Source organism: Ricinus communis, chromosome 8 (assembly GCF_019578655.1).
Source record: "Ricinus communis isolate WT05 ecotype wild-type chromosome 8, ASM1957865v1, whole genome shotgun sequence".
NCBI lineage: Eukaryota > Viridiplantae > Streptophyta > Magnoliopsida > Malpighiales > Euphorbiaceae > Ricinus > Ricinus communis.
The window spans coordinates 14,941,566-14,968,644 of record NC_063263.1 but is presented as its reverse complement, the minus strand read 5'-3'; the positions used below and the strand labels follow the sequence as shown (position 1 = coordinate 14,968,644).

The window sequence follows — 27,079 nt, the reverse complement described above, 5'->3', positions numbered from 1 at the left end:
ACTCTCTTTTCTTGTACAAATTTCCTTAAAAACCAATGTACTTACTTATTCAGGTTTGAAAGATTAAAGGGCATTGATGGAATATAGAAAAGAAACCAGCCCAAGGTTTCCTTTATGGCGCCTTTTCTACCTTATTCTGTCTATTATTTAGTTCAGCACCCTTCTCCTTCTCCATCTTTTGTTCTTCTCCTTCCCCATATTTAGTTCTTTATATATATATCAAGATCAGTATATAATTTACATATATTACTCCTTTATAAAATATATAATATGTAGGTATACGTGAAAGGTTTTGTGCATGGAAGATAATAACAGTAATACTGTATCAGCAGCCACACAGGTGTCTCCGGCTACTACTAAGGAGGACGATCAACAAGTGAGGGAGGCGGGTCAAGATTGCGGTGGAGGCACTGTGGAGGCATATCTCGAAAGTGATCATATAAGGGTGAGTAGTCGCAGAGCTGAAATAACAGTGAAAAGAAAAAGAGGGAGACCTAGGAAGTTTGATCATCATCATCATCATCATCATATTCAAATGGATCATGAAAATACAATGTCGAATGTGTCACCTTCTTCTTCTAATTTCTTGAGGAGCTGTGAGAAGAGAGGAAGAGGGCGGCCTCGTGGTTCTGGTAGATTGCAGCTCTTGGCTGCTCTTGGTGAGTTTTTATATTAATTTTATCTGTTTTTTTTACTCGTTCAGCACGAGTTGTAGAAGAGACAGTCATCCTTTGAACTCTGTGAGAGCTTCATAATTTTTACAATTGAAAAATATGAATCAGACCACTTTCTAATTAGTATATACATACATTATGATTGCTATGTATGTTGCCATCTTTATGATCCTATTTATTAGATTGGAAAACTGAATTCATGTAACTATTTTTTTTTTTATTTGTTCATGCTTATTTTAGATACATAAATAATCTAGATGGGAAAATTGTCAATTCCTTTTTAGAGATAGTTTAATTTGACCAATTACAGTAGAAAATTGAAACAGAGGAACTTATTTGTTCAATAAAAATTGTATATATATAGATAAGGATATGGATGTCTGAAGTGGTCTTGGAATTTCTTTGCCTTTTCTTTCAAGGGCTAAATATTCTGCCTGCCAAAGAGCTAATAATCTTCTGAGAAATTGGATTCAAATGAAGTCTCTCTTGGTCATAACAGTTCTTTATCTGATAAATTGACTTCTCTCCACCTTGGAAACTACTCAGGAGTCTGGAATTTTCCGTCTTTCAATTGAGTTTCAAGCAAGTGCACTCAAAACACTTCAATTGCCTATTAATTTAGACAATAAACTTCCACCTGAGGAATATGAAGGCTCACGTGATTTTGCTGTAATGTGTTTGTTCAGGTGGTTTTGCTGCAGAAACAGCAGGAGGAATCTTAATTCCTCATGTGATTACTGTGAATACAGGAGAGGTATATATAGTTCCATATTTTCCAGAAAATGAAATCTTCTTGCTATTTTCGTATGCTAATTTCTCCTGACTTGTCTTCTTCTTCATCGTGTTGGGCTTTAATCTGATATTATTTACTCACACTGTCAGGATATCGTAAGCAAGATATCATCATTCGCCCAAAGGGGTCCTCGAGCAGTTTGCGTTCTTTCTGCTACTGGCGTTGTTTCATGTGTTATCATTCGTCAACCTGGTTCTTCTGGTGGACTTCTGAGATGTGAGGTATTTTCTCATTCCAGAGCCTCCTGAAATGCAGGAAGACTTGTGTCTTCAACACTTTTCTTTGCCCTTTTATATTGTATAATTTTTCACCTCCTACATAGCTTCAGTTTAAATTTATTTATCTTTTCCTTTTGAAATATTATACTTTGTTACAAAAAAATGGTTCTTGCATGTCTGTTCCACTAGTCTCGTGCAAATAGCACGTTTTCAATTTACTAAAAAAATGAGAATAAAGATTTTATAAAAAATAATTGAAGGTAAGGTAGGATTTTAGTTTAACTCTATTTGGAAAAATTGAATCTTAAAAAATAAATGAAAAATTTTTTAATTTATAAATTTTTCAGCTCACTAATTAAGTGAGTTAGAGATTTAGTTTCGAGAAGCTTAAAAATTTCTTAAAATTTTATCAATTAACTGATACTTTCTTTTTAAACATAAGTTAAAAATTTTATAAAATTTTCAAAAATTTTGAAAATCTTCGTTCAAATAGACTATTAAAAGAAATTTAATATTGCTATGGATATCTGGCTTTTAAAATTTTAAATTTTTTATCATCTATCTGTTTAGTATATAGGTGAAGACATACACCAAATACAGTCAAGAATTTCTTTTTATATAAAAATATATAATTTACTTTTTATTTTTCTTACAATAGTTGGATTCAAACTATAGCTATTAAAAATAAGAATCAAAATCAATTTTCTAAAATGAAAATAATGTCAAACAAGCGCTTGATGGGTGTTTGGCAACAGTGTTTGGAAACCGTGCACAAACTGCGAAGACTAGCAACTTAATACAAAGGCAAGAAAGCTATCTCTATCTCCATTAGTCATTTTATATTCTTGGATTATTACATAGTTCTAGCAACCGTGTTGTCTAAGCTCTCTAAAACAGTACAACCCAGATGCTCAACTAGCCAACACCAATTCCAAATTAACTAAAGAAGCCAATGGAGTTCTGATATTTTCTATTAGAATCTGTAGTCCTTTCAGGACCTATTCAATGAGGTTAGGGGTTCGAGGCTTAGAAACAGCCTCGTACCCCTTAATCCTGGCACTGGTCTGAGAGCAGAGTGAGCCCCTTATTTGTTTTATTTCTCCTTTTAACTCATTTTTATTTGATGTGTCAATATTTTCTAACTCTATTTGCGCTCTATTTGTTCTTGATGAAGATGGTTTTGCTTCAATTTTTTTCCCTTCATGCAGGGCCACTTTGAGATTCTTTCTCTGTCAGGATCATTTACATTTAGAGAGACAAGTACTGCACGTCGTAAAATTGGCGTGTTAAGTGTTACACTGGCAAAACCTGATGGCCAAGTTTTTGGTGGTGGTGTTGTTGGTTCTTTAATAGCATCAGGTCCTATCCAAGTAAGTCCTCCCTGCCTTTTCTCTTATCTTTAGTTTCAGAAACAATCTTGTTCTGCACCATTTCTGACGTTGTTTTGCTTTTTTTTTTTTTTCTCCTGGGAATTTATTAGCTGATTGTTGCCAGCTTCAAGCAGAACATTAGTAAGGAACTCAAGTTAAGGCAATCTTCTGAATCTTCAACTTGCAGTGTGCCTGGTAATACGGAAATGGTCAGAGTCCCTATCCAAATTGTAGGAATCACAGATGGTGGTGGTGATCAAGAGAACTGCACACCAACATCTCCAGTTGTGGAACCCAGAAATGCTGAAGCAGAGAACACAATCATTACAAAACAACACATGAAGCCTGTTCCTCAAAATGGAAGTGGACAAACTGTAGTGCAGTCGCCTCAGCAGATTTCAGACGAAAAAGTATCTCCTGACATCAATGTCAGTGTCGCTGAGATTTGAAGATCTCTAGTTCCTGATAATTGAATTATGGCATTATGTTAATTGTTTCTGTAATGTTTCTTATCCGATTAGACTTCCTTTTTCTTTCCTTTTAGTTTTAATAATTAGTGGCAGAATAACTGTCATAGAGAAATGAAGGTCCTTCTGATACATATTATTACAGTAACGGACTGCAGGGATTATTACATGGTTAACGGAACTGCTATGATTGTCGTTTTAGAAATGCTACTATATATTACATGTGATCTGATATCCAATTTGGCAAAGAGATGAACCTCAAATTTATGTATTTGTTGCAAGTGAAGCAGTAAAATAAAATTATGTTAAACTATTCACAAAAGTTGAAGATTTGGCTTGGCGCATATACTGCAACTAACATGAGAGTGACAAATTCGTACGAGTGTATTACATTTTGGTATTAGATGATTGATACATATTCCATCATTTAAAATTAAGGAATATGTGTCTATCATTTATAGATTTGGTATATGTATAAAACATACATCAAAGTTAGGCAAAATTTTTAGCACAAGATAGAAATTTTACCACAAAAATATAAAAGGATGGAACACTTTTGCAATTATATAGAGATATAAATTGTAGAGCGGAATTGCCGCGGTTAAGAAATAAAAATAAATTTTTTGAAACCCCAATTTGTAATTTTTAAAACACTAAATCTTTTGGTTATTAAACCGTGTTGAAAAGAATTTGAAAAGGAAAATCAATAACATACGTTTTATTTAATATCTTAGAAAACCAATTAAAAAATAAAAAATAAAAAATATAAAAACGATAACGAAAGAATTTGAATTTTATTAATTGGCTCATCACATATTTATGCCATTTATTTTAGTTACTTATTTGCAACGTGCGATTTTAGTTTCTACGTAGATTTTGATAATCAAGCAAGAAATAGAACAAGAACAATAAAATCAGAAAAGAGAAAGTAATTGTGAAATGTAATTTTTTGTGTAGAGCTTCCCTCAATTTTCATACATTAGGACAAAATAGTTATGAAATGTAATATGGTACAAAAGAACCCTTAGTATATAAGTAAGACAAGAACCTAAGACTATGGATCATATTTCCTTTAGAACAAGTATCACTAATTACTAAATCCGTTCTGGTTTCCAAGGAAAAAGCTCAACTGGCGCTGCTAAATGGCATCAGACATTAGCGAATAGCCGATAAGTGTTCGCGTCAAGACTTATTTGTCTGACGGCTGCAATTGCTGATATTACACCCAATGCTGAGAAAACAGTTGCAATGGTTATATTCAACCAGAAAACCAGGCTCCTTTTCGACGGCTTAAACGTGAGGTTGTAAAATACCACAGGCAAGATAAAGTCCAGAGGCATGAAACCAAAGGCTCCAATTAATGAATTGACGTCTCCGAAGAACGGAAGCATTGCTGCTATTGTAGTTGATATGACGACTGACAGTGACCTTGAAATAATTCTTGGGACAACGTTACGAGCAGAAAACTCCTCACTTTTAGGGTCTGCAAATGTTTGTTCAAGCACTTCATTTGTTGGTTGCAAGTAAACCTGTAATAGAACAAGGAGTTCAGGTCAATGTACTTAGTAGCGTTTTAAAGGAAAGCTCCATTAAGCTAGTTAGGAGCCCAGTGGTCCAAGCTTAGGATTTCTTGGAAGCCCCAGTTCTATGTAAAAGTTTCCGAAGTACCCAGAAAAAACGAGAAGACACAGAAGATTAATAGTAGAGAAGAGGTTCTTACCACAGCAACTGCTGATAGTTGGAGAATAGTGAAAATATTGGTCATCAAAACAAACCATTTAGGCACCAATGCCTTTCCATTACTAACAAAGTTGCTAAGGATTAGTCCTTCAGCTCGGTTACCAAACGCCCAGTAGCCAGAAATGGCAACAGCAAAAAATGTTACTGCAACTACCGTATAACACACACACAGTCCCTTGAACATCTTTCCCTTTACAGGTGCTGCTATAGTTGCCTGCAATCATTAATCAAATGAATATAAACCTCAAATCTAATACAAGAAGACATCTTTCTAACAAGGTGTTGTCAGAAGTGAAGGGAAATGCACAAATTCACATACGTACCTGAATTTCTGGTATGATTCCATTGCCATAAGTTGTAGCAATGATAGCAATGGCATTAAAGACTCCAAATACCCGGTCCTGTAGGTCTCCATTCAGAGAATAAACCTTTGGTTCGTTGGATAAATTTCCTGTTCATCAAGTAATTTCATCAGCATGTACCATTTTTATTTTTCTATAATTATACTTGAACACACTGATACTTGGTCCATAAGAGACTTACCAATATGGTTGGAAGCAGCAGTGGCACAGGCACTATAAGCAAGGCATAGAATCAAGGCTATCAAGTTAATATGCCTTAGAGAGTGAAAAGAAGGGACTTGAGCTAATATCAACATTAACCCGCCAAAGATGATCACAAACTCATAAAGCTTCATGGCCCCATTTGGATTTGACAGCAAGTAAATTGCCTGGCAATTGATAATGATGTACAATTAATTAAACAAATAAATATAAGGATTAATGGTTATAACAAAAGGAAAATTATGTTAATTTTGCAGCAATAATCTCACCTTCATGCATTGCCCTCCAAGAAGTGTGGAAGCAATAACACTACCATAACATACCAGGAACTGAATTGGACCGACAAAATACCTGCCCATTCTTGGTCCTGCCAAATGGATACATGTGAGATAGAGAAAGAGAAAAGTTTTAGCATATGTGAAATTTTTTTGTTTTTTTGGGCATCAACCTGGTTAGGTAGTGCAATAATTAAGGCCAACAGAATCCTATCTCTTTCCCTAATTCTATAATTACTTTTACTCTTTTCATATTTTATTTTTACTTGTTTTTTTCCATCATCATCCAATAAGAATAAAAAGATAAAGCAAGTTAAATAGTATGTGGAAGAGAAATAATCACCTAAAATGTGATTAGCCATGTCTCTGAAACGAAGTTGGCGAAGACCCAACTGTGCATGGTGTTCAAGAACAAGAGATAGCAAATTGTATGAATAGAAAGTGGCGAGAGCTCCAATTATCAGACATGAAATCCCGCCGCCCCATCCAAGAAATCTGAATGCATAAGGCAGACTGAGAAGAGGTGGCGCCACAATTGAAGTTGTCAAATGGTATCCACAATGGAGCCATGTTCCTGTACAATTATTATTATTATTTTTAAATTAATCCATTAATTATATATTTTCACATACCCAAAAAGAAAAAGAAAATTGTAATAATTAATGCAAAATATTGTCATCATTCATTCGTCTCTTATAAGCAATTATCTTGGACCATAAAGAAGCTTAGATTTTATGTACTTATACAACTAAAGTGAAAAGAAGGAGGAAAAAGGTGACAAAAGCATTAGAATATTAATGGATAGGTCAAACATGAGATCACATATGATATAATTTATATAGAAAAGTACTGTTAACGAAATCATATGAGTGTTAAATTATATAAAAACAGACAAAAAAGAAAACGAAAAGAAAAGAGAAGGATTAATTATATATAGGAGGCTCACCTTTGGATTTGAGAACAAAACGAGCACCAGCATCAAGATTGTTCTGATCATTGAAATCTTCTTGCCCATGAGCCTTAGCATCCATTTCTCCATTCTCTGCCACTGTTCCCATTCTTTCTTACACTAATTCTCCAGCAAAAACACAAAGAAGAAGACAAGATGCAATGGAACTCAGGACTGCAAGAAAGAAGGGAATTATATTATATATAATTTCATAACTAGCTTTGTTCATAGCAATGATTATGTGTATGTGTATAAATATATACAACTTACCATTATATGTTTGATTTAGAATCATAAATAACAGAAGGTAAAAAGTAAGTTTGTTGAAGTAAAAAAATATATTACAGATTTTTATTTTGTAGCCTGAAGATTAGGTTTAGAATAAAACACTTAAACAAAGAACACATAAGAATAAGTAAGATTAGGAAAGCATTTACCTCTTTGTTTTCTTTGATCTTCTCCTCTTCAACTTTTGTAAGAATCTTTAGACTGTTTGCCCTTCTTCATCATGTACATATATATAATGATATTATACCAAATATGTTTAGGATTAGGAGAACATATTAGGATTAGGAAAGCGTTAAATAACTTGTACAAGTAGGATTAGGAATATCAAAGTACTTTCACTAATAAATTATGAAAACCCTTTTAAGATAAATTCTTAACTATTATCTACTTACATGTAATAATTTACTAATTGATTATTATATTAATTTTATTGAAATTAAAAAAATTTAGAAAATAAACTGATTTTACATTTAATAAACTGATAAAAATTAATGTTGTTTTAAAAATTAGTTTCATAAAAAATATAAAAATCATTAGATTGGATAAGAAGGGGGGAATGGCACGTCAAATAACCACACACGACACGTCGCATGTCAAATTTATTAGTGTTGAAAAGAAGGTTTAATCCAATTAAAGCTTGTATTGCTATAGGATGAAATATAAATCTAAAAGACAAAAGAAAATTATAAATATTTCAATAACTTTAATATATATTTTATGGTTTTGATATAATATAATATAGCGGTAATATATAAATTAATCATTTATTTTATTAATTAAGCAAATAATTCTTAATAGTAATATTGGTGTTTTATTATATTAAAATTTTTATATTAACTTAGTTTCAATTATTATTATTTCTTATAATATTTCAAAAAATTTAAAATATTATAAATTTAATTTGATTAATAAGAGATAACAAAATTACATGTCAAAAATATTTAATCATAATGTTTTTAATTATATCATTTATTAATTAGTATTATTTTTATTATTGTATGAATCTTATATATTATTAGTTAAATTTTATATATCAAAATATTTTTAAATAAAAGTTTTAGATCCAATTTTTTAGATTGAAAAATTATTTATGAAATAAAGTCAAAGTAACAGCTCATCTACGCTTAATTCCATTAGAATCTGAAGTCTTTAAATGACCTATTGAATGAGGTTAGGGGTTCGAGACTTAGAAACAGCCTCGTATCACTTAATTCAGGCACTAGTTAGAGAGTAGAGTGAGCCCCTTATCTGTTTATTTCTCATTTTGTTCATTTTAATTTGATGTAACTCTACTTGCACTCTATTTGTTCTTAACAAAGATGAGTTAGCTTCAGTTTTTGCACTTCGTGCATTGCCACTTTGAGATTCTTCCTCTCTCAGGACCATTTACAGTTACACGTTGTAAAATTGGCATGTTAAGTGTTACACTGGAAAAACTGGATGAGGGAGATTTATTAGCTGATTGTTGCCACTTCAAGGAGAAAATTAGTAAGGAATTCAAGTTAAGGCAACCTTCCGAATCTTCAACTTGCACTGTGCTTGGTCATCCACAAATAGTCAGAATCCCTATTCAAATGGTGTAGGAATCGCAGATGGTGGTGGTGATCAAGAGAACTGTTGAAGACATAAGTCTGGAAAATAAATCATCAGACCAGAGGGTAAAGACCACTGGTCAAGGTCTCAGATCAGTACAGCTAAAAGCTGTACTGACTGCTCATCACAGACCTAAATTCAGGCCAAAGGAGCAACCTTTCTTCCCTAAAGAAGAAATGTCACTTCTACCTCACCCAAATCAAGAAAAGAATGTTGGACATCAGATCAAGTGACCGTTATCTTTCTCATGTAAATATTAGCAATAAAGTGTATCAATAATCTCATAATACAAAAACTGTAATCTTCATCACATATTAATAAACATAAATTCAATCTTTTTCACATGGTATCAGAGCAGGATTGATCCTGTCATCACCTACCCAACAAATCAGAAATTTCTTCTTCATCATGTCATACAGTGATCTCACCAAACTCACAAACAATGTGTTAAAGGGAAATCAGAACTATTTCGAATGGTCAAGAGCTGTTTACATTGGCTTAAGTGGCAGAAAGAAGTTTGGGTTCATCACAGGGACCCTAACCAAGCCAACAGTAGAAAACCCTAACCAACCAACAAAAGAGGAAATTGAAACCATCGAAGAATGGCAGACAAATGACCATTTGGTCATGTCCCTCATTACTAATACGATGGAACCTCAGATTGCCAGATTATGTATGCTTCTAGCATCATCACAGGCTGTGTGGGAGAAGATGAAAAATTTGTACGGACAAGAGCACAACTTCGCACATATTTTCAATTTGAAACAAGAGTTAGCACACATCAAGCAAGGGACCAGGTCTAGCACGAGTTACGCGATCGAAGTGCTAACCCGGTGGGAGGAACTCCAGAGTTACCTTCCACCCACAGTAGATCCAGATCAAGCAAGAAAGTGACAGAAACAAGATTTAGTCTATACCTACCTTGGCGGACTCGATACGAGCTACGATGCTCTTCGGCCCCAAATTCTCCTTTCTAGCAGCTTACCTCGGCTCGATGCTGTCATAGCTCTTATTCAGCAAGAAGAGACTCGACGCATCACCATGGGAGCATCAAACAATCACAAAAATGAAGGCAGAGCCTTTGCCACGCTCTCAAGAGAGCCAGCCCGAGGTAGGGGGATGCTTGTCAACGTCGAGTGGTGTCACCATTGCAAAAAGTAAGGTCACACCCTCGAACATTGATGGCATCTGCACCCAAACCTCCAGCCAGCTCAGCATAGAGGCGAGCGAGGGAGAGGGCAACGCGAAAGAGAAGAAAGAAGATGAGAAAATAGAGCGGGCGACGTCGGGTTGAGTGTGTCTAACCCTAAGGGTTATGACACACTCGTCGGGTCGGGGGCAACTAACGAGTCAGATTTCTTTAATCCAGCCCGACCGATATCCAAGCCTAGAGCAGTTCTTGAGCCAACCCAACCCAGCCCGACAGCAGCTAATGGGCCAATCTGGCCCACACTAGTAGTATCCATTGGGCTGACTCAACCCTGCCCAATCCGCCGACCCAACCCGGATCCGACCCAACTGAAAATTTTCAAATCTCGCACATAATTTCTCAGCTTCAATCCATGTTACAGTCTTAGCCATCCCGTGGGTCAGGTTTAGTATCTCACAATTACACATATTTTTTACTTGCTTGTTCTGATTGGATTATTGATTCTGGTGCAATCGACCACATGACTTGGGATTCAATAAAATTGCACAATTTTGCTCCTGTCAATTCCCAACATGTGATCGTTGCCAATGGGGGTCGAGCCGAAATTTCTGGTTTTGGCTCCTCCAACTTGTTTAATCACACCATACCAAATATCCTTCTCTTACCTAATTTTAAATCTCATTTATTATCTATTGGTAAAATAACTCAAACTTTAAATTGCAATGTTATTTTCTCACTATCTACATTGATTTTTCAAGATCGACTCACTGGGAAGACGATTGGTGAAGGTTACTCAAAAATAGCCTATATTACCTCACCCCCACTAGTCAGTGTCTCACCACCACTAGCACTTTTCACCAAGGCCTGTTGATGCATAGGCGGTTTGGGCATCCGTCTGACAAAATCTTAAATCAACTTTTTTGTCTCAACATAAATTCAGGCTGTTGTGATATTTGCAAGTTTTCAAAACATACTAGGTTACCCTTTCCTTTGTCTTCTACTAAATTTGAATCAATGTTTGACTTAATCCACTCTGATGTTTGGGGACCTGCCCCCGTCACCTCATATAGTCACTTTTGATATTTTGTAACTTTTATCGACGATTATTCTCGTCTTACCTGAGTTTATTTACTCAAGGGAAAAATGATGTTTTCACATGCTTCCGCAACTTTTTTAACTTTGTCCGAAATCAGTATAATGCCAAAATTAAAACTTTTCGTTCCGATAATGGTACTGAATATGTCAACAAATATTTTTCTGAATTCTTTTCACAAAAAGGCATTTTATTTCAAACTACTTGCATTTATACCCCTGAACAAAATGGGGTCTCCGAAATGAAAAATAGACATCTTCTGGAAGTCACTCGCACTCTTCTTTTTTAAAACAATGTTCCCCATATTTTTTGGTCGGATGCCCTCCTCACTGCAGCCTATCTCATCAACCGGCTCCCCAGTTCCATCCTCAACAACTTAAGCCTTCTGAAAATTCTCAAAAAAAGAAAAATTGAACTGGGCCACATTAGAGTCTTTGGTTGCACAGCCTTCGTCCATGTCCGTAGACCTTATAAACTTAACCCGAGTTCTGTCAAAACCATATTTCTAGGGTACTCCTCTGAAAAAAAGGGATACAAATGTTATGACCCTACCACTTACAAAACCTATATTTCCCGGGATGTCACATTTGATGAATCTACTCCCTACTTTCTTGGTGATCCCACTCTTCCCAAGACGTCGTCTGTTGAATTATTCCCTTCTAATTCTCTCTTTTTTTTACAGCTTTTTTCCGGATAGCCTTTCTGACAAGGAGCCGAGTTTCGTGGCAGTTTCTTCACCTCACCCTTTAGGGGGAGAATCTTTCACTCCTGTGGCAACTTCTTCAGGGGGAGATGAGTCACAACCAGAAGCAATTCCAGAAGAAATTGCCCTACAGAGATCATCTAGATCAACCAGACCTCCTGCTAAGCTAAAGGACCATATGTCCCACTCGGTATCATATCCCATCCATCATTTTATTGGTTATAATATTGTGTCAAAATCATACAAGGCATATCTAGACACTCTCACTTCTCACATCGAGCCCACTTCTTTCTATGACTCTAACATCGACCCTAATTGTTGTAAGGTTATGAAAGAAGAGCTCCAGGCCCTGGAAAAAAATGAGACTTGGGATCTCATCACCCTGCCACCGAGTAAAAAAACTAGTTGGTTGTAAGTGGGTATATAAAATTAAATGTAAGCATGATGGTACAATTTGAAGGTATAAGGCTAGGCTAGTAGCAAAAGGTTTCACCTAGACCTATGGTGTAGACTATCAGAAAACCTTTGCTCTGGTAGCTAAAATAAGCACGGTTCGTATTTTACTGTCTGTTGCTACTAACTCAGGATGGAGCTTGTTTCAGATGGATGTTAAAAATGCCTTTCTTCAGGGATCTCTGGGAGAAGAGGCGTATATGACTCTCCCCCCAGGTCACAAATCAGCCTTTGATCCTTCCCTAGTATGTAAGTTAAAAAAGGCAATCTATGGGCTTAAACAGTCACCCAGAGCATGGTATGCCAAGCTAAACCATTTTCTCTTAAATATTAAATTCAGCAAGTGTACTTCTGATTCCTCTATGTTCGTTAAACACACCCCTATATGCACGATCATTATCCTAGTATATGTGGATGATATTATTATAACAGGCGATAATAATGAAGAAATTGAAAAAGTAAAACAAAGACTAAAAGAAGAATTTGACATTAAGGATCTTGGTCAATTAACTTACTTCCTTGGAATAGAAATAGCCAAATCTCATAAAGGGCTATTTCTATCTTAAAGAAAGTACGTTCTTGACCTTCTAAAGGAAACAAGAAAACTAGGGGCCAAGCCCATAGATACCCCAATGGAGACCAAAATTTGACTTAACCTAGAGGACGAAGATCCCTTAGATAACATAGGACACTATCAGCGTCTAGTAGAAAAATTAATTTACTTAACCGTCACTAGACCTGATATTAGCTATGCTGTGAGCATGATTAGCCAATTTATGCATGCTTCCCGTACCTCTCACTTAGATGCTGTTGATAGGATCCTAAGATACCTCAAGGGTACCCAGGCAAAGGCATTTGGATGAAAAACAATAATAATGCTAACATTGTTACTAGTTTTTCTGATGCAGATTGGGCAGGCAGTTGTGACAGAAAGTCTACTTCAGGGTTCTGCACCTTTGTAGGGGGAAACCTAGTTACTTGGAAAAGTAAAAAATAGTTTGTAACTGCAAGATCTAGTGCCGAAGCTAAGTACTGAGCCATGGCATCAACAGCTAGCGAGCTCATTTGGATTAAGCAAGTGCTCACTGACATGGGAATAAAATGCAAAGGTCTGATGGAAATGTACTGCAATAACCAAGCAGCCAGACACATCGCCTCGAATCCCGTCTTCCACGAAAGGACAAAGCATATCGAGGTTGACTGTCACTTCATAAGAGAAAATGTCCAATTAGGAGAGATAGCAACTCCATTTGTCAGAAGCCATGATCAACTAGCATATATATTTACAAAAGCTCTGGATAGAGCAAGTCACCAAAGGCTCCTTAGCAAGATGGGTTCCACTAACTTATTCGAACCCACCTTGAGGGGAGTGTTGAAGACATAAGTCTGGAAAACAAATTATCAAACTAGAGGGTAAAGATCATTGGCCAAGGTCTCAGATCAGTACAACTAAAAGCTGTACTGACTGCTCATCACAGATCTAAATTCAGGCCAAGGGAGCAACCTTTCTTCCTTAAGGAAGAAAGGCCACTTCTACCTCACCCAAATCAAGAAAAGAACGCTGGACATCAGATCAAGTGACCGTTATCTTTCTCATGTATATATTAGCAACAAAGTGTATCAATAATCTCAGAATACAAAAACTGTAATCTTCATCACAGATTAAGAATGGCACTAGACTACACCAACATTTCCAGTTGTGGAATCCAGAAATGCTGAAGCAGGGAAGACAACCACTGCGAAACAACATATGAATCCTGTTCCTCAAAATGGAAGTGGACAAACTGTCCTGCAGTTTCGCCTCAGAACATTTCAGACGAAAAAGTAACTCCTGAAATCAACGTCAGTCAAGATATGAAGATCTCTAGTTCCTGATAATTGATTTATGGTATTCTGTTAATTGGTATTGTAATATCTCTGATCCGATTACACTTCCTTTTTCCTTTTCCCTTTCCTTTTAGTGACAGAATATGTGTCATAAAAAAATGAAAGTGCCCTTGATCAGGTTGGATTCATATCACAGTAACGGACTGCAGGGATTACATGGCTATGATTGTCGTCCTAGAAAATGCTACTACATATTACATGTGATGTGATTGTATACTTAGCTGATAACCAATTGCCAAAGCGACTAACAGTACTGCAATAACCTCAAAATTCTGTTAAAGCATAGCAGACTGACACTTGACGGCTAGCAAATATGGCTCCTCTTACAATTTGGATGAATGTTGGTGCAAACTGAGTTCCAAAATCAGCCAGTTCTCACTGGAGTCTCAAATTTCTGCATTAGTTATGCCTTTCGACGTACCATGCTAAATTCTTAGACTGTTTTTATAATTTGGGACATTGTTAGTTCGAATTAACTTAAAATTGATTTAAATAAAATTCGAGTTTATAATTGGCTCACCTACAATCAAATGGCCTAAAAGTAATTAATTTGGTTCACTACACATTTATGCCATCAGTTTTAGTTACTTATTGAGCGACGGATTTTATAATCAAGCAAGAAAGTAGAACAAGAACAATGAGATCAGAACAAGAAAGTAAATGTAAAATTTATTTTTTTTCTGTAGAACTTCCCTCAATTTTCTTTCATTAGAAATCTGAGTTTATATACAGGAAGTTCACCAAAAATATGGTACAAAATAATCCTTAGGATATAAGTAAGGCAAGAACCTTAGCCTATGGATCATATTTCCTTTAGAACAAACTATTAGCAATTACTAGACCCATTCTGGTTTCCCAGGAATAACTCTAAAACTGGCGCTTCTAAATGTCATCAAACATTAGCGAATAACCGATAAGTGTTCCCGTCAAGACTTATTTGTCTGACTGCTGCAACTGCTGCTATAACACCCAATGCTGAGAAAACAGTTGCAATGGTTATATTCAACCAGAAAACCAGGCTCCTCTTCGACGGCTTAAATGTGAGGTTGTAAAATACCACAGGCAAGATAAAGTCCAGAGGCATGAAACCGAAGGCTCCAATTAATGAATTGATGTCTCCAAAGAATGGAAGCATTGCTGCTATTGTAGTTGATATGACGACTGACAATGACCTTGAGATAATTCGTGGGACAACGTTACGGGCAGAAAACTCCTCACTTTCAGGGTCTGCAAATGTTCGTTCAAGCACTTCATTTGTTGGCTGCAAGTAAACCTGTAACAGAACATGCAGTTCAACTCAATGTACTTGGTAGTATTTTAAAGAAAAACCTCCGTTAAGCTAGCCAGTAGTCCAGTGCTTGTCTTGCATGCATGCATGCATAAGATTAAATAGTAAAGAAGAGAGTCTCACCACAGCAACTGCTGATAGTTGGAGAATAGTGAAAATATTGGTCATCAAAACAAACCATTTAGGCACCAGAGGCTTTCCATTACTAACAAAGTTGCTAAGGATTAGTCCTTCAGCTTGATTACCAAATGCCCAGTAGCCAGAAATGCCAACCGCAAAGAATGTTACTGCAACTACAGTATAACACACGCACAGTCCCTTGAACATCTTTCCCTTTACAGGTGCTGCTATAGTTGCCTGAAATCGTTAATCAAAAACATCTTATCTTAAACAGCAAGAAATCCTTCTAACAAGGTGTTGTCAGAGCTATATTTGAGTGAAAGAAATGCACAAATTCACATATGTACCTGAATTTCTGGTATGATTCCATTGCCATAAGTTGTAGCAACGATAGCAATGGCATTAAAGACTCCGAAAACCCGGTCCTGGCTGTCTCTATTTAGAGAATAATCTTTTGGTTCGTTGGATGAACTTCCTGTCCATCAAGTAATCTCGTCAGAATATATCATTTTTTCTTATTTTCTTTTATAATTATACTTAAAACACTCTGATACAATTGGTCCATAAGAGACTTACCAATATGGATGGAACCACCAGTGGCACAGGCACTATAAGCAAGGCACAGAATCAAGGATATCAAGTTAATATGCCTTAGAGAGTGAAAAGAAGGAACTTGAGCCAATATCAACATTAACCCTCCAAAGATGATTACAAACTCATAAAGCTTCATAGCCCCATTTGGATTTGACAGCAAGTAAATTGCCTGGAAATTAGACATAAGGATTAATGCATATAACAAAAGGCAATTGATGTTAATTTTTTTCGCCGCATTAATCTCACCTTCATGCATTGCCCTCCAAGAAGTGTGGAAGCAACAACAGCACCATAACATACCAGGAACTGAACTGGACCTACAAAATACCTGCCCCATCTTGGTCCTGCCAATCCCAGAAAAAAAAAAAAAAAAATCTTTTATGCTTGTAGAATTAAAGAATAACTTAAGAAAAAAATAATAATCATACTAATAAAACAAAGGCAAAAAAGAATTATAAAGAGAAAAAAAGTTTAAAATCGAGAGAAACACCTAACAAATTAACAAAGATTCAATATGTTTAAAATAAAAAATAATCTAAAAATTTATAAGAGTATTAAGAAAATACTATTTTTCTTTTTATTTTATTTTAATAAGTTTAAATTTGTTGCAAAATATAATATATATATATATATATATATATATATATATATATATATATATATCTTATTTCTATAGAAAATGAAACTTTTGACTAAGATACTACTACTCTATTTACTAATTGAACTTTTATAAAATATTATTTAATATACTCTGTATCCGACTGACTAATTAAAAATTACTAGCAGCCAAAGGGTCCAAATTCCTGTTGTCCTCTTCACATGCTATTTATTGTTTTCATTATATAAACTTATAAGAAAATATCATTCCGTGAAGTAAAATTAAATTAAATTTGTATATGATCAGTAAAAGAGAAACAGTCAAATTGTTTTTGTTTAAAGGGCAAGAATCCTTAACTTTTTAAATTTGTATTTTTATCTTCATTTATTTTTTCTTTTTTAAATTTCCAGTTTAGCCTCTTTAATTAAAAAAGTATAACTTTATATAATTTTTTTAAAAAGAAATTTCAGTTTTGAGTCTCTTAAATCTCATCCTGATTGACACTAAACATTAAAACCTACTATATCAAATAACATGGACCAGAAAAAAGAAGAAGGAATTATGGCCATAAATTACCTGAAAAGCTTTAGCATATGTGTACATTTATTTTTATGGGGGGGGGGGGCACCAGGCAGAGCAATGTGAGGATTCATTTATTATTAGATTGTGCAGATGAATTTATATGATCATCAGTCTGGTTAGGTAATGCAATTATTAAGGCCAACCAAATCCTATCTCTTTACTTTTTCTTTGTCTCCATCTTCATATATAGTAATTATCATCATCTAATGGTGATTATTTACAAAAATGATGTTTCTTTTTTATTAAAAAAGACTAACAAGTAATCTTCTATAATAAGAACAGAAATGGAAAAAGAAAAAGAGCAAGTAAAATAGTATATGGAAGAGAAATATTGACCTAAAATGTTATTAGCCATGTCTCTGAAACGAAGTTGGCGAAGACCCAACTGAGCATGGTGTTCAAGAACAAGAGATAGCAAATTGTACGAGTAGAAAGTGACGAGAGCTCCAATTATCAGACATGAAATCCCGCCGCCCCATCCAAGAAATGTGAATGCATAAGGCAGACTAAGAAGAGGTGGCGCCACAATTGAAGTTGTCAAATGGTATCCACAATGGACCCATGTTCCTATACAATCGTTAATTATTATTTTTTAAATTAATCCATTAATTATATATTTTCACATACCCAAAAAGAAATTGTAATAATTAATGCAAAATATTGTCATCATTCATTCGTCTTTTATTCAAGCTTGATCTATTTATTTAGACAAGTGAAAAGAAGGAAGAAAAAGGTGACAAAATGCATTAGAATGGACAAGTCAAACATGAGATCACATGCAGTTTACATAGAAAAGTTCTTCTTTTCTTCCCACAAAAATAGGGTTTATTTTCATTTATCTAATTATTTTAAATAGAATTATAACAAAAAACATCTAATTAATTTTATAATGTTTTAAAACTATTTCTCTCCTTTACATATACTTATTTAATGAACTAGCTAAATTAATAAAGACAATTACTATGGGAAATACTATGCTATACATAATAATATTTACTGCTAAATTATTTACAAATATTTAATATATTTTCATTTTATAAAAGATGCAGTCAGCGGGTGGCTACAAGTGAAGTACACAAAGAACTTCCACTAAACACAGAACGATGATGCTATCTGTGCACTGTTGAAGAGGATGAGAGCTGGAGAAGTGATGAAAATACTAATCCAATTCAATACTTTAGATTAAAGATTTTTAATCCTTTGCACAGAAATATAAAATTTTAAATTTAATATTTTAGTTTAGCAGTAAAGTAAAATCGATTAAAATATAAACGTAGGGTTTCAGACTTTATCAAGGTCAAGAATCATAATTAAACACACAGTTCCAACAGAAGATTTTTCCATTATAATTTGATGAAAAATATTATTTATGAAAAAACAGACAAAAAGAAAACTAAAGGAAAAAGAGAAGGATGAATTATATATATAGTATAAGGTCACCTTTGGATTTGAGAACAAAACGAGCACCAGCATCCAGATTGTTCTGATCGCTGAAATCTTCTCGCCCATGAGCCTTAGCATCCATATCTCCATTCTCTGCCGCTGTGCCCATTCTTTCTCTCTCTCTCTATCACTACTTCTCTAGGAAGAAGAGAAAAAAGGAAGAAGAAGAAGAAGATGCAGTGGAATTCAAGACTGCAAGAAAGAAGGAAATCTTGTTATTATATATATATATAGAGAGATTCTGTTTCGCACATGTTTGTATATATGTATATGTATAGGTCAGGGCAAGATTAAATAGCAGTGGAGTCAATAGAAGATGCGTAATAATAATGATTTTGCATTTCATAAATAATTAACCATATGCTCTTTCTTCTCTTTGTCCTGTACTCTACGATGAGGAAACTAAGCCTAGCTACTTAACAGTCCAACTTCCTATTTGCAGGACATTTTTGCATCATGAGAAGACACTAATACCCTTTTCATAACTAACTTTCTTTATACCAATATATATATATATATATAATTTGGAATCACAAATATCACAAGATAAAAGTAAGTTTCTTGAAGTCAAAATTATATTAAAGATTTTTTTTCATAGCCTAAAACACTAAAACAAACAACTCATCCATAGCATAAAAATAATGGCATATTTAATTCGGGCTGATGGTTGATAAATTAAACTGTTTGGTAAAATCTTATTAGTAGTTGTTGCTAGTATGTTAAATAACCATTGAGAATATAATTTATTATTATATTATATTCAATGATACAAATTATTAAAATTGACTTATAATAATTACAAATATTATAGTTAAATTTCTTTACTTCAATTCTGCTTATTATTAAAAATATTTATATAAATTATTTTAAAAGTAGAATTTAAATTTTTAATTTTAAAATAATAATTATTTATTATAAAATATAAAAATTTAATTATATAAAATCAACTTAAAATAAATTATTATTAATAAGTTTTAATAAGGATAATAGTATCCAAATAAATAAATAAAAATTATATCAGCTATCAACCGATAATAAAAAATTTTAAAATAAATCTGATATAATCAACAGCTGATTATGACTAAATCAACCATTACTGGCTATTTTTTAAATCATTACCAAACTCTTTAATATAACTGTTCAGGGAAAAACAGCTATCCGCTGCATTAGAGTGTAAAATTAGAAAAGCATTTCTTTTACTTTCTTTGATGTTTCTATAGATTGGCTGCCGTTCTTCATGCATATATATATATATATATATATATATATATATATATAAAATGCTTTAAAACTAGAATTTAGAATTATCAAGTACTTGTACAATTAGGATTCATTACTAATCCTTTTTAAGATTTCTTACTAAATTCTTAACTATTATCAACTTACTTATAATAATTTACCAATTGATTATTATATTAATTATATTGAAATTAAAATAGAAAAAACTTTAGGAAATAAATTGATTTTATTTAAAGGTAAAGTTTAATAAACTAATAAAAACTAAAGTTGTTTTAAAATCTGTCATCTTTTAAAGGCCTAATTATTAATTAATAATAATTTTATCCAATTGTTTTAAAATTTTAAAATAAATATTTATATTTTTAATTTATTTTCAAAAATACTTTTTGGTAATAATTTTTAAAATATCATAATGAAAAAATAACATGGCAAGCCAATTCTGTTTACTAATATAAAAATTAGTGACTTAATAAAAAATTTGTTATATTTATATGTAAATATGTGAAAGAATACACATGAGATTTTTAATGATCATATTATTGAGTTTAGGATAAACTATTTTTATTGATTCATAATTATTATTATTTTAGTAAGCACAATCGACCTCCTATATTATTATTTTTCTGTGAAATTTTAAAAAAATTTCATCGAAATATTTTTTTTAAAATAAATTAAAAGAATGAATATCTATTTTAAAATTTTAAAATAATTAGATAAAATTATTAAAAAGTATAAAATTCAGGATTTAATTTATAATTAGATCTCTTTTAAATGTGAACAATTATAAATTAAAAATTAGAAATATAAATAGTGTAATGATATGAATCTTGAAACGTCAGTTACTTTTAGATTAGTATCTAAAGAATCATTATATTATTCATTAAGAAAAAAAAAAAGAGAGAATCATTATAGTGGATAAGTAAAAAAATGTTAATTATCTTTGAATTAGTATCTAAGAATCACTGTATTAGATAAAAAAGACAAAAATGGAAAAAAAAATATTTGTTTAAACTTGATGTATATCCCAATCTATATACTAAATTGATAGATAATTGATATACATTCGTTAGTTTTAGATGATGAAAATGTGTTAATCATCTAATACCGAATAGTAAAATGCTCGTACATATGTGTTACTTTTCTATTAATAAAACGTCAAATAACCATGTAGCATGTTAAATTAATTTATGTGAAATTGATTATAGTTAAACTAAATTCTAACAAAATATGTAGAATTTGTAAAAGAACTCTACATTAGTAAGTCAACGTATTATATAACACTAAAATTTCTATTTTAATTTTATTATTTTTATTTTACTTTCTCTCAAATAAAATAAATTCTTTTAGTTTCATATCACATTGTTATGATCTCCTTCTTTGACTATTGCCATAACAAATTAATTCATCAATCTGAGGAATTTTCAGCAGTTTTCTTAGTGACATATTACTCAACTATATGTTAGCTTGTTCCTGAAGCATACATACTTATTAAAATTAAAATTAAATCATGTATCTTTTTCTGTTAATTAGGATTTAGGCACATGAAAATGATACAGCAGTTTTCTACTAAATTTTAATTAAGCAAAGATATTAATTATTTTCCTCTGACTTATTGAGTACCTAAAAGAAAAATATGATTTAGAGATGAGATTTACTTAATGAAGCAAGTAAGATATGGTTAAGTACTTTGCTAATTTGTGGCAACTTCTAACTACTTGATTCATTACAATAGACAAGACCCTTAGTTTTATCATAATACAAGAGTTAAAGGGTCAATTTGGCCCTTCAACTATTTCTTAGTTCCGGTTGCTTTCAAAATCGACTTCTTACATTCATCCGTAAACTTTCTATAAATGACTGATTAGTTCCAATTCAATCATAAAATAATGTCAGACCATAATGATATTTTATAGATATGAAGCTCATTAAGTTGCACTTTTACATTTCTATATTTTGATTATCAAAACACCAGTTAAATTGGCTAACAAGATTGAAATAGATAAAAATATACATCAAAAACCTCCTCTTTCAAAACTGTCGCTATTGGTTAAATTGAGGAAGGTGCTGCTACTTTTGGAAACCTCAAGTCTACAAGTCATTTAGAATTAAGATTGATAATTATCACTACTTAAAGGAGGAAGAATCGAGCCAACTTGTTGGTTTTTTCGACTAAAGGGTTTTGAAACTAAAGGAGTAATTTGGAAGAAGAAGTTTATTTTGAGATAAATAAGAACCTTGAAAAATTTAGGGACTAAAAATTACCTTAAACCTAATACGAAATTCATGCATTATATGGATAAATCCTTGCATGTTGAGAATAAAAACACCCCTGTCCAATGAAAACATAGAAAATAAAAGGCCAAAAGTTTTTTTTTCTTCTAAATACCAATATGATTTGGCCTCAATATGCATTTTTATTTGGATAAGTTTTATATCCAAGAAAAAAAAAAAAAGAAGGTGCAAAAATCCTACAAAGAAAGTAGGGTGAAGCGAGTCCAAAATAATAAAATATTCCTTTTGAATGATAGTTGTAACTTGCCCCACATCAATTGACTTATTTTTGCGTTGAAAAGTATATAAAATTCAAAGAATTCTTGATATCATGGATATTCATAAATAGAGTTTTGGTATTTTGCTAATTAATGTAATTATATTAATTAATATACGATTATTATAAATTGAGAATTTAGTCGACTTAATTTAATAATGGGGTATATCATTAGATAGTTTGCTCTATTTATATACAATATAATAAATAAGGGCTATCTAAAATAAATTTCATAAAGTTCACATGGTTGCCAATTAAACATGATCTAATTTCTATTCTCATTTATAAAATTAAAAATATCTAGTTTCAATTTTGTAGTCCATATAAACTAATATTAATAAAAAATCACCATTTTATAATAATAATAATAATAATAATAATAACCATTATTCAATTAGTATGTTTTTATCATTTTTCTCGTAAAGGGTCAAAATATTAATATTTGAATTTATCAAGATTTAATATTTTGGAATATTGGCATGAATTTTTTAAAATTAATATTGGCATGAATATTGTGCTCATAGTATTGTTAATATAAATAATTTTTAATTTTTATTATATTTATCTTTAAAAGTATGAAGTTTTTTGAATCTAAAAATAAAAATAAGACCCTTATAGAAATAGTAAATTTATTTGTATAATAAAAAAATTAGATAAAAAGAAGAAATATTATTATATTAAAGAACAAGATATATCAATATTAATAAATAATTAAAACTTTTGGAAAATTTAGTTCCAAATCATCAATTACTTGAGAACAAAAATATTTTTAATCTTGTTGTTTTGAATTGGACAAACCAAAAAAATATTTAATTTTGTTTTGAATGTCTTCGGACAATCAAAGATCAGCCCAACCCAGCCCACAAAATCTTAGCCACAGACAATCCGAAACGGGTTGAAATAACGGACGGAAAAGGCAGAAGAAAAGAAAGAAAGAAACGGCAAGCTTTGTCAGCTGTTTCGAAGAAGTTTTTAAAGAAACCCTTAGCAGAAAAAGAAACGCAGGTTTCGATAAATACACAAACAGAAGAATCGCCTCCGCAATTAATTTTTTCTAAAAAAAAAAATTACTGGTAGGTAAATTAAATTCACAACCTCTCTCCCTCTATCTTTCTATCTTTCTTTTACTCTCATTTTTATTGAGTAATTTCTTTTAACATTTCCGTTTATTTGTTGATTTATTGTGTTCTTGTTGATCAATTTTTACATTCTCATCATCATTTTCAAGTATTGATGAACTTTAGAAAAGAAAATGTTAAGGTACCTAATTTATTGAAATGTAAGATAGGTTGGTGAAGTTCGTGATTTGCACTTTGGACTGTTTGAGTAGAAAGAATGTTTGTTTTTTTAATAAGTAATTTAACAATTTTCTAGTTTTGAATAACTGTATATGAGAACTCAATTTTCCTTTAGAGAGTGGCAAGTATATTCGTTGTTATTGCAGTGTGTTTTAAGGTGTGGGGTGGTATGTAACAGTGTAGTTCTTTGTATTATCGATTTCTGATGAATTAGGAGCTACCAAATGTTTTACTGCTATAAGAAGATTTGTGGGTTTTTTTGTTTAAACATTGCATTACTGTCTTTGCCAAGTGTTGTAAACTGTAAAGCATAAGAAACTGATTGTTCAAGTATGCGTTGACAATTCTATCTAATGCCAGTTTTGAAGTCAATTTCATGCTATGAAAATTTAGATGAGTTTTGCATAGGGCATGTGTATGGTTACATGATCACAGTTTAATCTTCTGCATTAATAAAATGCACGAAATAAAACTACATTGATAATTGGATTTCATCTTATAGTAATCATTATAGTCTATTCACTAGGCTCTCTACAGTTGTGAGATACTAGCAGTATCATATTTCGACCTAACAAACTAATGTTCCATTTCTGGTCCAGCATTTGGGATTGATAGTATGCCATCAGAATCTGATAAGTGGGGATGGGAACATGTTAGTGTCTTTGGTGGATTTGACAGGGGAAGTGGCACAAAAAGGTGGAAATGCAACCATTGTAATCTACGATATAATGGATCTTATTCACGTGTTAGGGCACACCTTCTTGGTTTCTCAGGTGTTGGGGTCAAGAGCTGCCCAGCAATAGACAGATCTCTGAGAGAAGCATTTCAGATTCTGGAGGAGGAACGCCTTGTGAGGAAAAAGAAAAAGAATTCTGCAAATGGGAAGCCTGGAAAGCGCACTCGTATTTCACAGGCCAGTATTTCCTGGAAAACCATCACCAAAGAAGATGTAGATGACATAGTAGCTAGATTTTTTTATGCAGATGGATTAAATATTGATGTTGTTAACTCACCTTACTTTCATGAAATGGTGAAAGCAATTGGTGCTTTTGGGTCTGGCTATGAACTCCCATCACTAGATAAGCTGTCTGATTCATTTTTAGGTAAAGAAAAAGGAAGGATTGAGAAGTCACTAGCTCTACTTAGAGAGTCCTGGCCACATACAGGGTGCACAATTCTGTGTGTAGGTCGATTAGATGGTGCAATAGGCTGCTTCCATATTAATATATTTGTCTCAAGTCCAAGGGGCCTTATATTTCTGAAGGCAGTGGATGTAGATGATTGTGATGAAGGAGACCATGTCTTGGCTGGTGCCCTTAGTGATGCAATTTTGGAAGTTGGACCATCAAATGTTCTTCAGATTATCTCACATCTAGGTGATGCTTGTAAATCATCTGAATCCTATATATTGTCAAAGTTCCCTCATATTTTCTGGTATCCTTGCACTTCACATTCTATCCTCATGTTGATGGAAGAAATAGCTGAATTGGAATGGGTAAAACCTATTGTCTTGTGTGCTAGGAGGATAGAACAATGCATCATGACATATCAGCATGCTACTTCATGTATTTTCATGCAGAGCCCAAAAGAGAGCTGCGATCTGATTTCTGCCAAGTTTGCACCTTCTTATTTCTTTGTCCAAAGAATTTTTGAGCTGAGGCAGACTCTTCAAGAGGTTGTTGTTAGTGAACAATGGAAGCACAGTATTGGAGACAATGTTGAGAGCATTGAATCTGCCATTTTAGGGGATGATTTCTGGAGCAAATCTCATTTGTTGTTGCAGTTATACGAACCATTTATAAAATTACTAGGTCTGCTTGATATTGATAAATCTGTTATTGGTGCTGTTTATGATTGGCGAGTTCAAGCTCTTGAAGCCTTGCGGAGTAAGGCAATTGATGATGACATATTGAATCAGTTGGAAGTACTGATTGAGAACAAATGGGATGTGCTGTTTTCCCCTCTCCATGCTACAGGCTATATACTGAATCCTAGATATATTGGAAAATTTCAAACCAAAGATAAATCTGTAATGCGGGGCTGGAAAGCTACTCTAGAAAGATATGAGGGTGAAAGCACAGCAAGGCGTGTTCTGAGAGAGCAGCTCAGCTCTTACTGGCGTCTTGAAGGATCCTTAGGAGATGAAGATGCAGTAGATTGCCGGGATAAAATGGATCCAGTTGCATGGTGGGAGAACTTTGGTTTTGAAACTCCCAGCTTACAGACACTAGCCATAAAGGTACTAAGTCAGGTTTCAAGTGTTGCATTGTGTCAAGAGATTTGGCAAACTAATGACTTCTCATGTCAAGAAGCTGCAAACAGGTTGGGAGTGCAGAGAGTGGAAGATCTTCTTTTTGTCCGAAACAATCTTAGGCTTCATTACCAAAAAAATTGTAATTTAAGCACTTCTCCCGGCCTAAGAAACACAATTTCAAGTTCTTCTTCTGGAATCAAGACATGGGATAGTTGCTATTTTGATCAAACCAAGGCAATTGTAGATATCCATGACCACTTGTGATATAGCCGTTTTAACTTGTTGCTGGATGTTTTAAGGCCTGAAACTTAGCAGCAGAGGCTTATGGACTCTCCAGAGTCAAGCCTTAGTGAGTGGAGACTGGGCTGCTGAACACGAAAGACTTGCCACTTTAGGCCTTGATAGCATTCAGTAGGTTGCAAGTGAGCTATGTTCATATCCATTAACCTTTGCCGCTTGCTAATCAAGATCTTTTCTGGAGATTTTGAGGTTAGTAATATGTTCTGTTTACATGTATATGTCAAGAGACAGATAGCTTTATATTTGTAGTTTGAATAATATATGTAAATATCATCAAGGTTAGTTACCTGAAAATTACTAATTCATCATGCAAGACCTTTACGATTGCAGCTATCCTTTAGTTTCTATAAAAATGGGCCGATCCAGGTTTCTGTTTCCTCTTTTTCTTTCTCCTCATGCGTGTTCCATAGCATATTGGTGCACCTTCTTAGCTTCATAATATTGTCTATTTGCATACTTACCACTCATTCTGTTCCATTTTACATATCTAGCTTTTTGACTGAGTTGTTGGAAATATAATTTAATGCGGAAAACAATGCGATGAAAGAATTAACATGCCAGGTATGGACTCTTTCTTTTATTTAGGAATTTTAAGATCT

At 33.1% G+C, this 27,079-nt stretch overlaps 4 protein-coding genes across 5 annotated transcripts; 2 read left to right on the top strand and 2 right to left on the bottom strand.

The window, feature by feature from the left end:
• The first annotated feature begins 66 nt into the window (after positions 1 to 66).
• LOC8266998 (AT-hook motif nuclear-localized protein 9) lies at positions 67 to 3,795 on the top strand. Its single transcript, XM_002527395.3, has 5 exons — positions 67 to 659; positions 1,361 to 1,428; positions 1,557 to 1,688; positions 2,894 to 3,055; positions 3,166 to 3,795. Exons 1-5 carry the CDS (start codon positions 299 to 301, stop codon positions 3,502 to 3,504), a joined length of 1,062 nt encoding a protein of 353 aa, XP_002527441.1. The 5' UTR covers positions 67 to 298; the 3' UTR covers positions 3,505 to 3,795.
• Positions 3,796 to 3,909: 114 nt separating this feature from the next.
• Positions 3,910 to 7,153, bottom strand: LOC8266999 (GABA transporter 1). The gene is made up of 7 exons (XM_002527396.2): positions 7,047 to 7,153; positions 6,444 to 6,674; positions 6,095 to 6,192; positions 5,806 to 5,992; positions 5,586 to 5,713; positions 5,243 to 5,476; positions 3,910 to 5,051 (listed from the first exon to the last, which is right to left on the bottom strand). The coding sequence occupies exons 1-7, from the start codon at positions 7,129 to 7,131 to the stop codon at positions 4,671 to 4,673; spliced, it is 1,344 nt and encodes a 447-aa protein (XP_002527442.2). The 5' UTR covers positions 7,132 to 7,153; the 3' UTR covers positions 3,910 to 4,670.
• Positions 7,154 to 14,862: 7,709 nt separating this feature from the next.
• LOC8267000 (GABA transporter 1) lies at positions 14,863 to 19,213 on the bottom strand. The gene is made up of 8 exons (XM_002527397.4): positions 19,199 to 19,213; positions 18,839 to 19,033; positions 17,735 to 17,965; positions 16,465 to 16,562; positions 16,201 to 16,387; positions 15,972 to 16,099; positions 15,628 to 15,861; positions 14,863 to 15,489 (listed from the first exon to the last, which is right to left on the bottom strand). Exons 2-8 carry the CDS (start codon positions 18,948 to 18,950, stop codon positions 15,109 to 15,111), a joined length of 1,371 nt encoding a protein of 456 aa, XP_002527443.2. The 5' UTR covers positions 18,951 to 19,033; positions 19,199 to 19,213; the 3' UTR covers positions 14,863 to 15,108.
• Positions 19,214 to 23,532: 4,319 nt separating this feature from the next.
• LOC8267001 lies at positions 23,533 to 26,860 on the top strand. 2 transcript variants are annotated; one of them, XM_048378667.1, is made up of 2 exons: positions 23,533 to 23,705; positions 24,526 to 26,860. In XM_048378667.1, exon 2 carries the CDS (start codon positions 24,543 to 24,545, stop codon positions 26,442 to 26,444), a length of 1,902 nt encoding a protein of 633 aa, XP_048234624.1. In that variant the 5' UTR covers positions 23,533 to 23,705; positions 24,526 to 24,542; the 3' UTR covers positions 26,445 to 26,860. The 2 variants fall into 2 exon arrangements, with proteins under 2 accessions (XP_048234624.1, XP_002527444.2); XM_002527398.4 differs by having other exon boundaries at positions 23,534 to 23,701.
• The last annotated feature ends 219 nt before the right edge of the window (positions 26,861 to 27,079 follow it).

Bases quoted from the DNA above. Each gene is read 5' to 3' on its own strand.
- LOC8266998 (XM_002527395.3), top strand. From the start codon at position 299: ATGGAAGATAATAACAGTAATACTGTATCAGCAGCCACACAGGTGTCT. The intron at 660-1,360 runs GTGAGTTTTTAT...GTGTTTGTTCAG, and splicing joins GCAGCTCTTGGCTGCTCTTG to GTGGTTTTGCTGCAGAAACA. The intron at 3,056-3,165 runs GTAAGTCCTCCC...GGAATTTATTAG, and splicing joins TAGCATCAGGTCCTATCCAA to CTGATTGTTGCCAGCTTCAA.
- LOC8266999 (XM_002527396.2), bottom strand. From the start codon at position 7,131: ATGGATGCTAAGGCTCATGGGCAAGAAGATTTCAATGATCAGAACAAT. The intron at 6,193-6,443 runs GTGATTATTTCT...TCCATTTGGCAG, and splicing joins CATGGCTAATCACATTTTAG to GACCAAGAATGGGCAGGTAT. The intron at 5,052-5,242 runs GTAAGAACCTCT...GTTCTATTACAG, and splicing joins AACTATCAGCAGTTGCTGTG to GTTTACTTGCAACCAACAAA.
- LOC8267000 (XM_002527397.4), bottom strand. From the start codon at position 18,950: ATGGGCACAGCGGCAGAGAATGGAGATATGGATGCTAAGGCTCATGGG. The intron at 16,563-17,734 runs GTCAATATTTCT...TGGGATTGGCAG, and splicing joins CATGGCTAATAACATTTTAG to GACCAAGATGGGGCAGGTAT. The intron at 16,388-16,464 runs GTGAGATTAATG...TCTAATTTCCAG, and splicing joins TTGGAGGGCAATGCATGAAG to GCAATTTACTTGCTGTCAAA.
- LOC8267001 (XM_048378667.1), top strand. From the start codon at position 24,543: ATGCCATCAGAATCTGATAAGTGGGGATGGGAACATGTTAGTGTCTTT.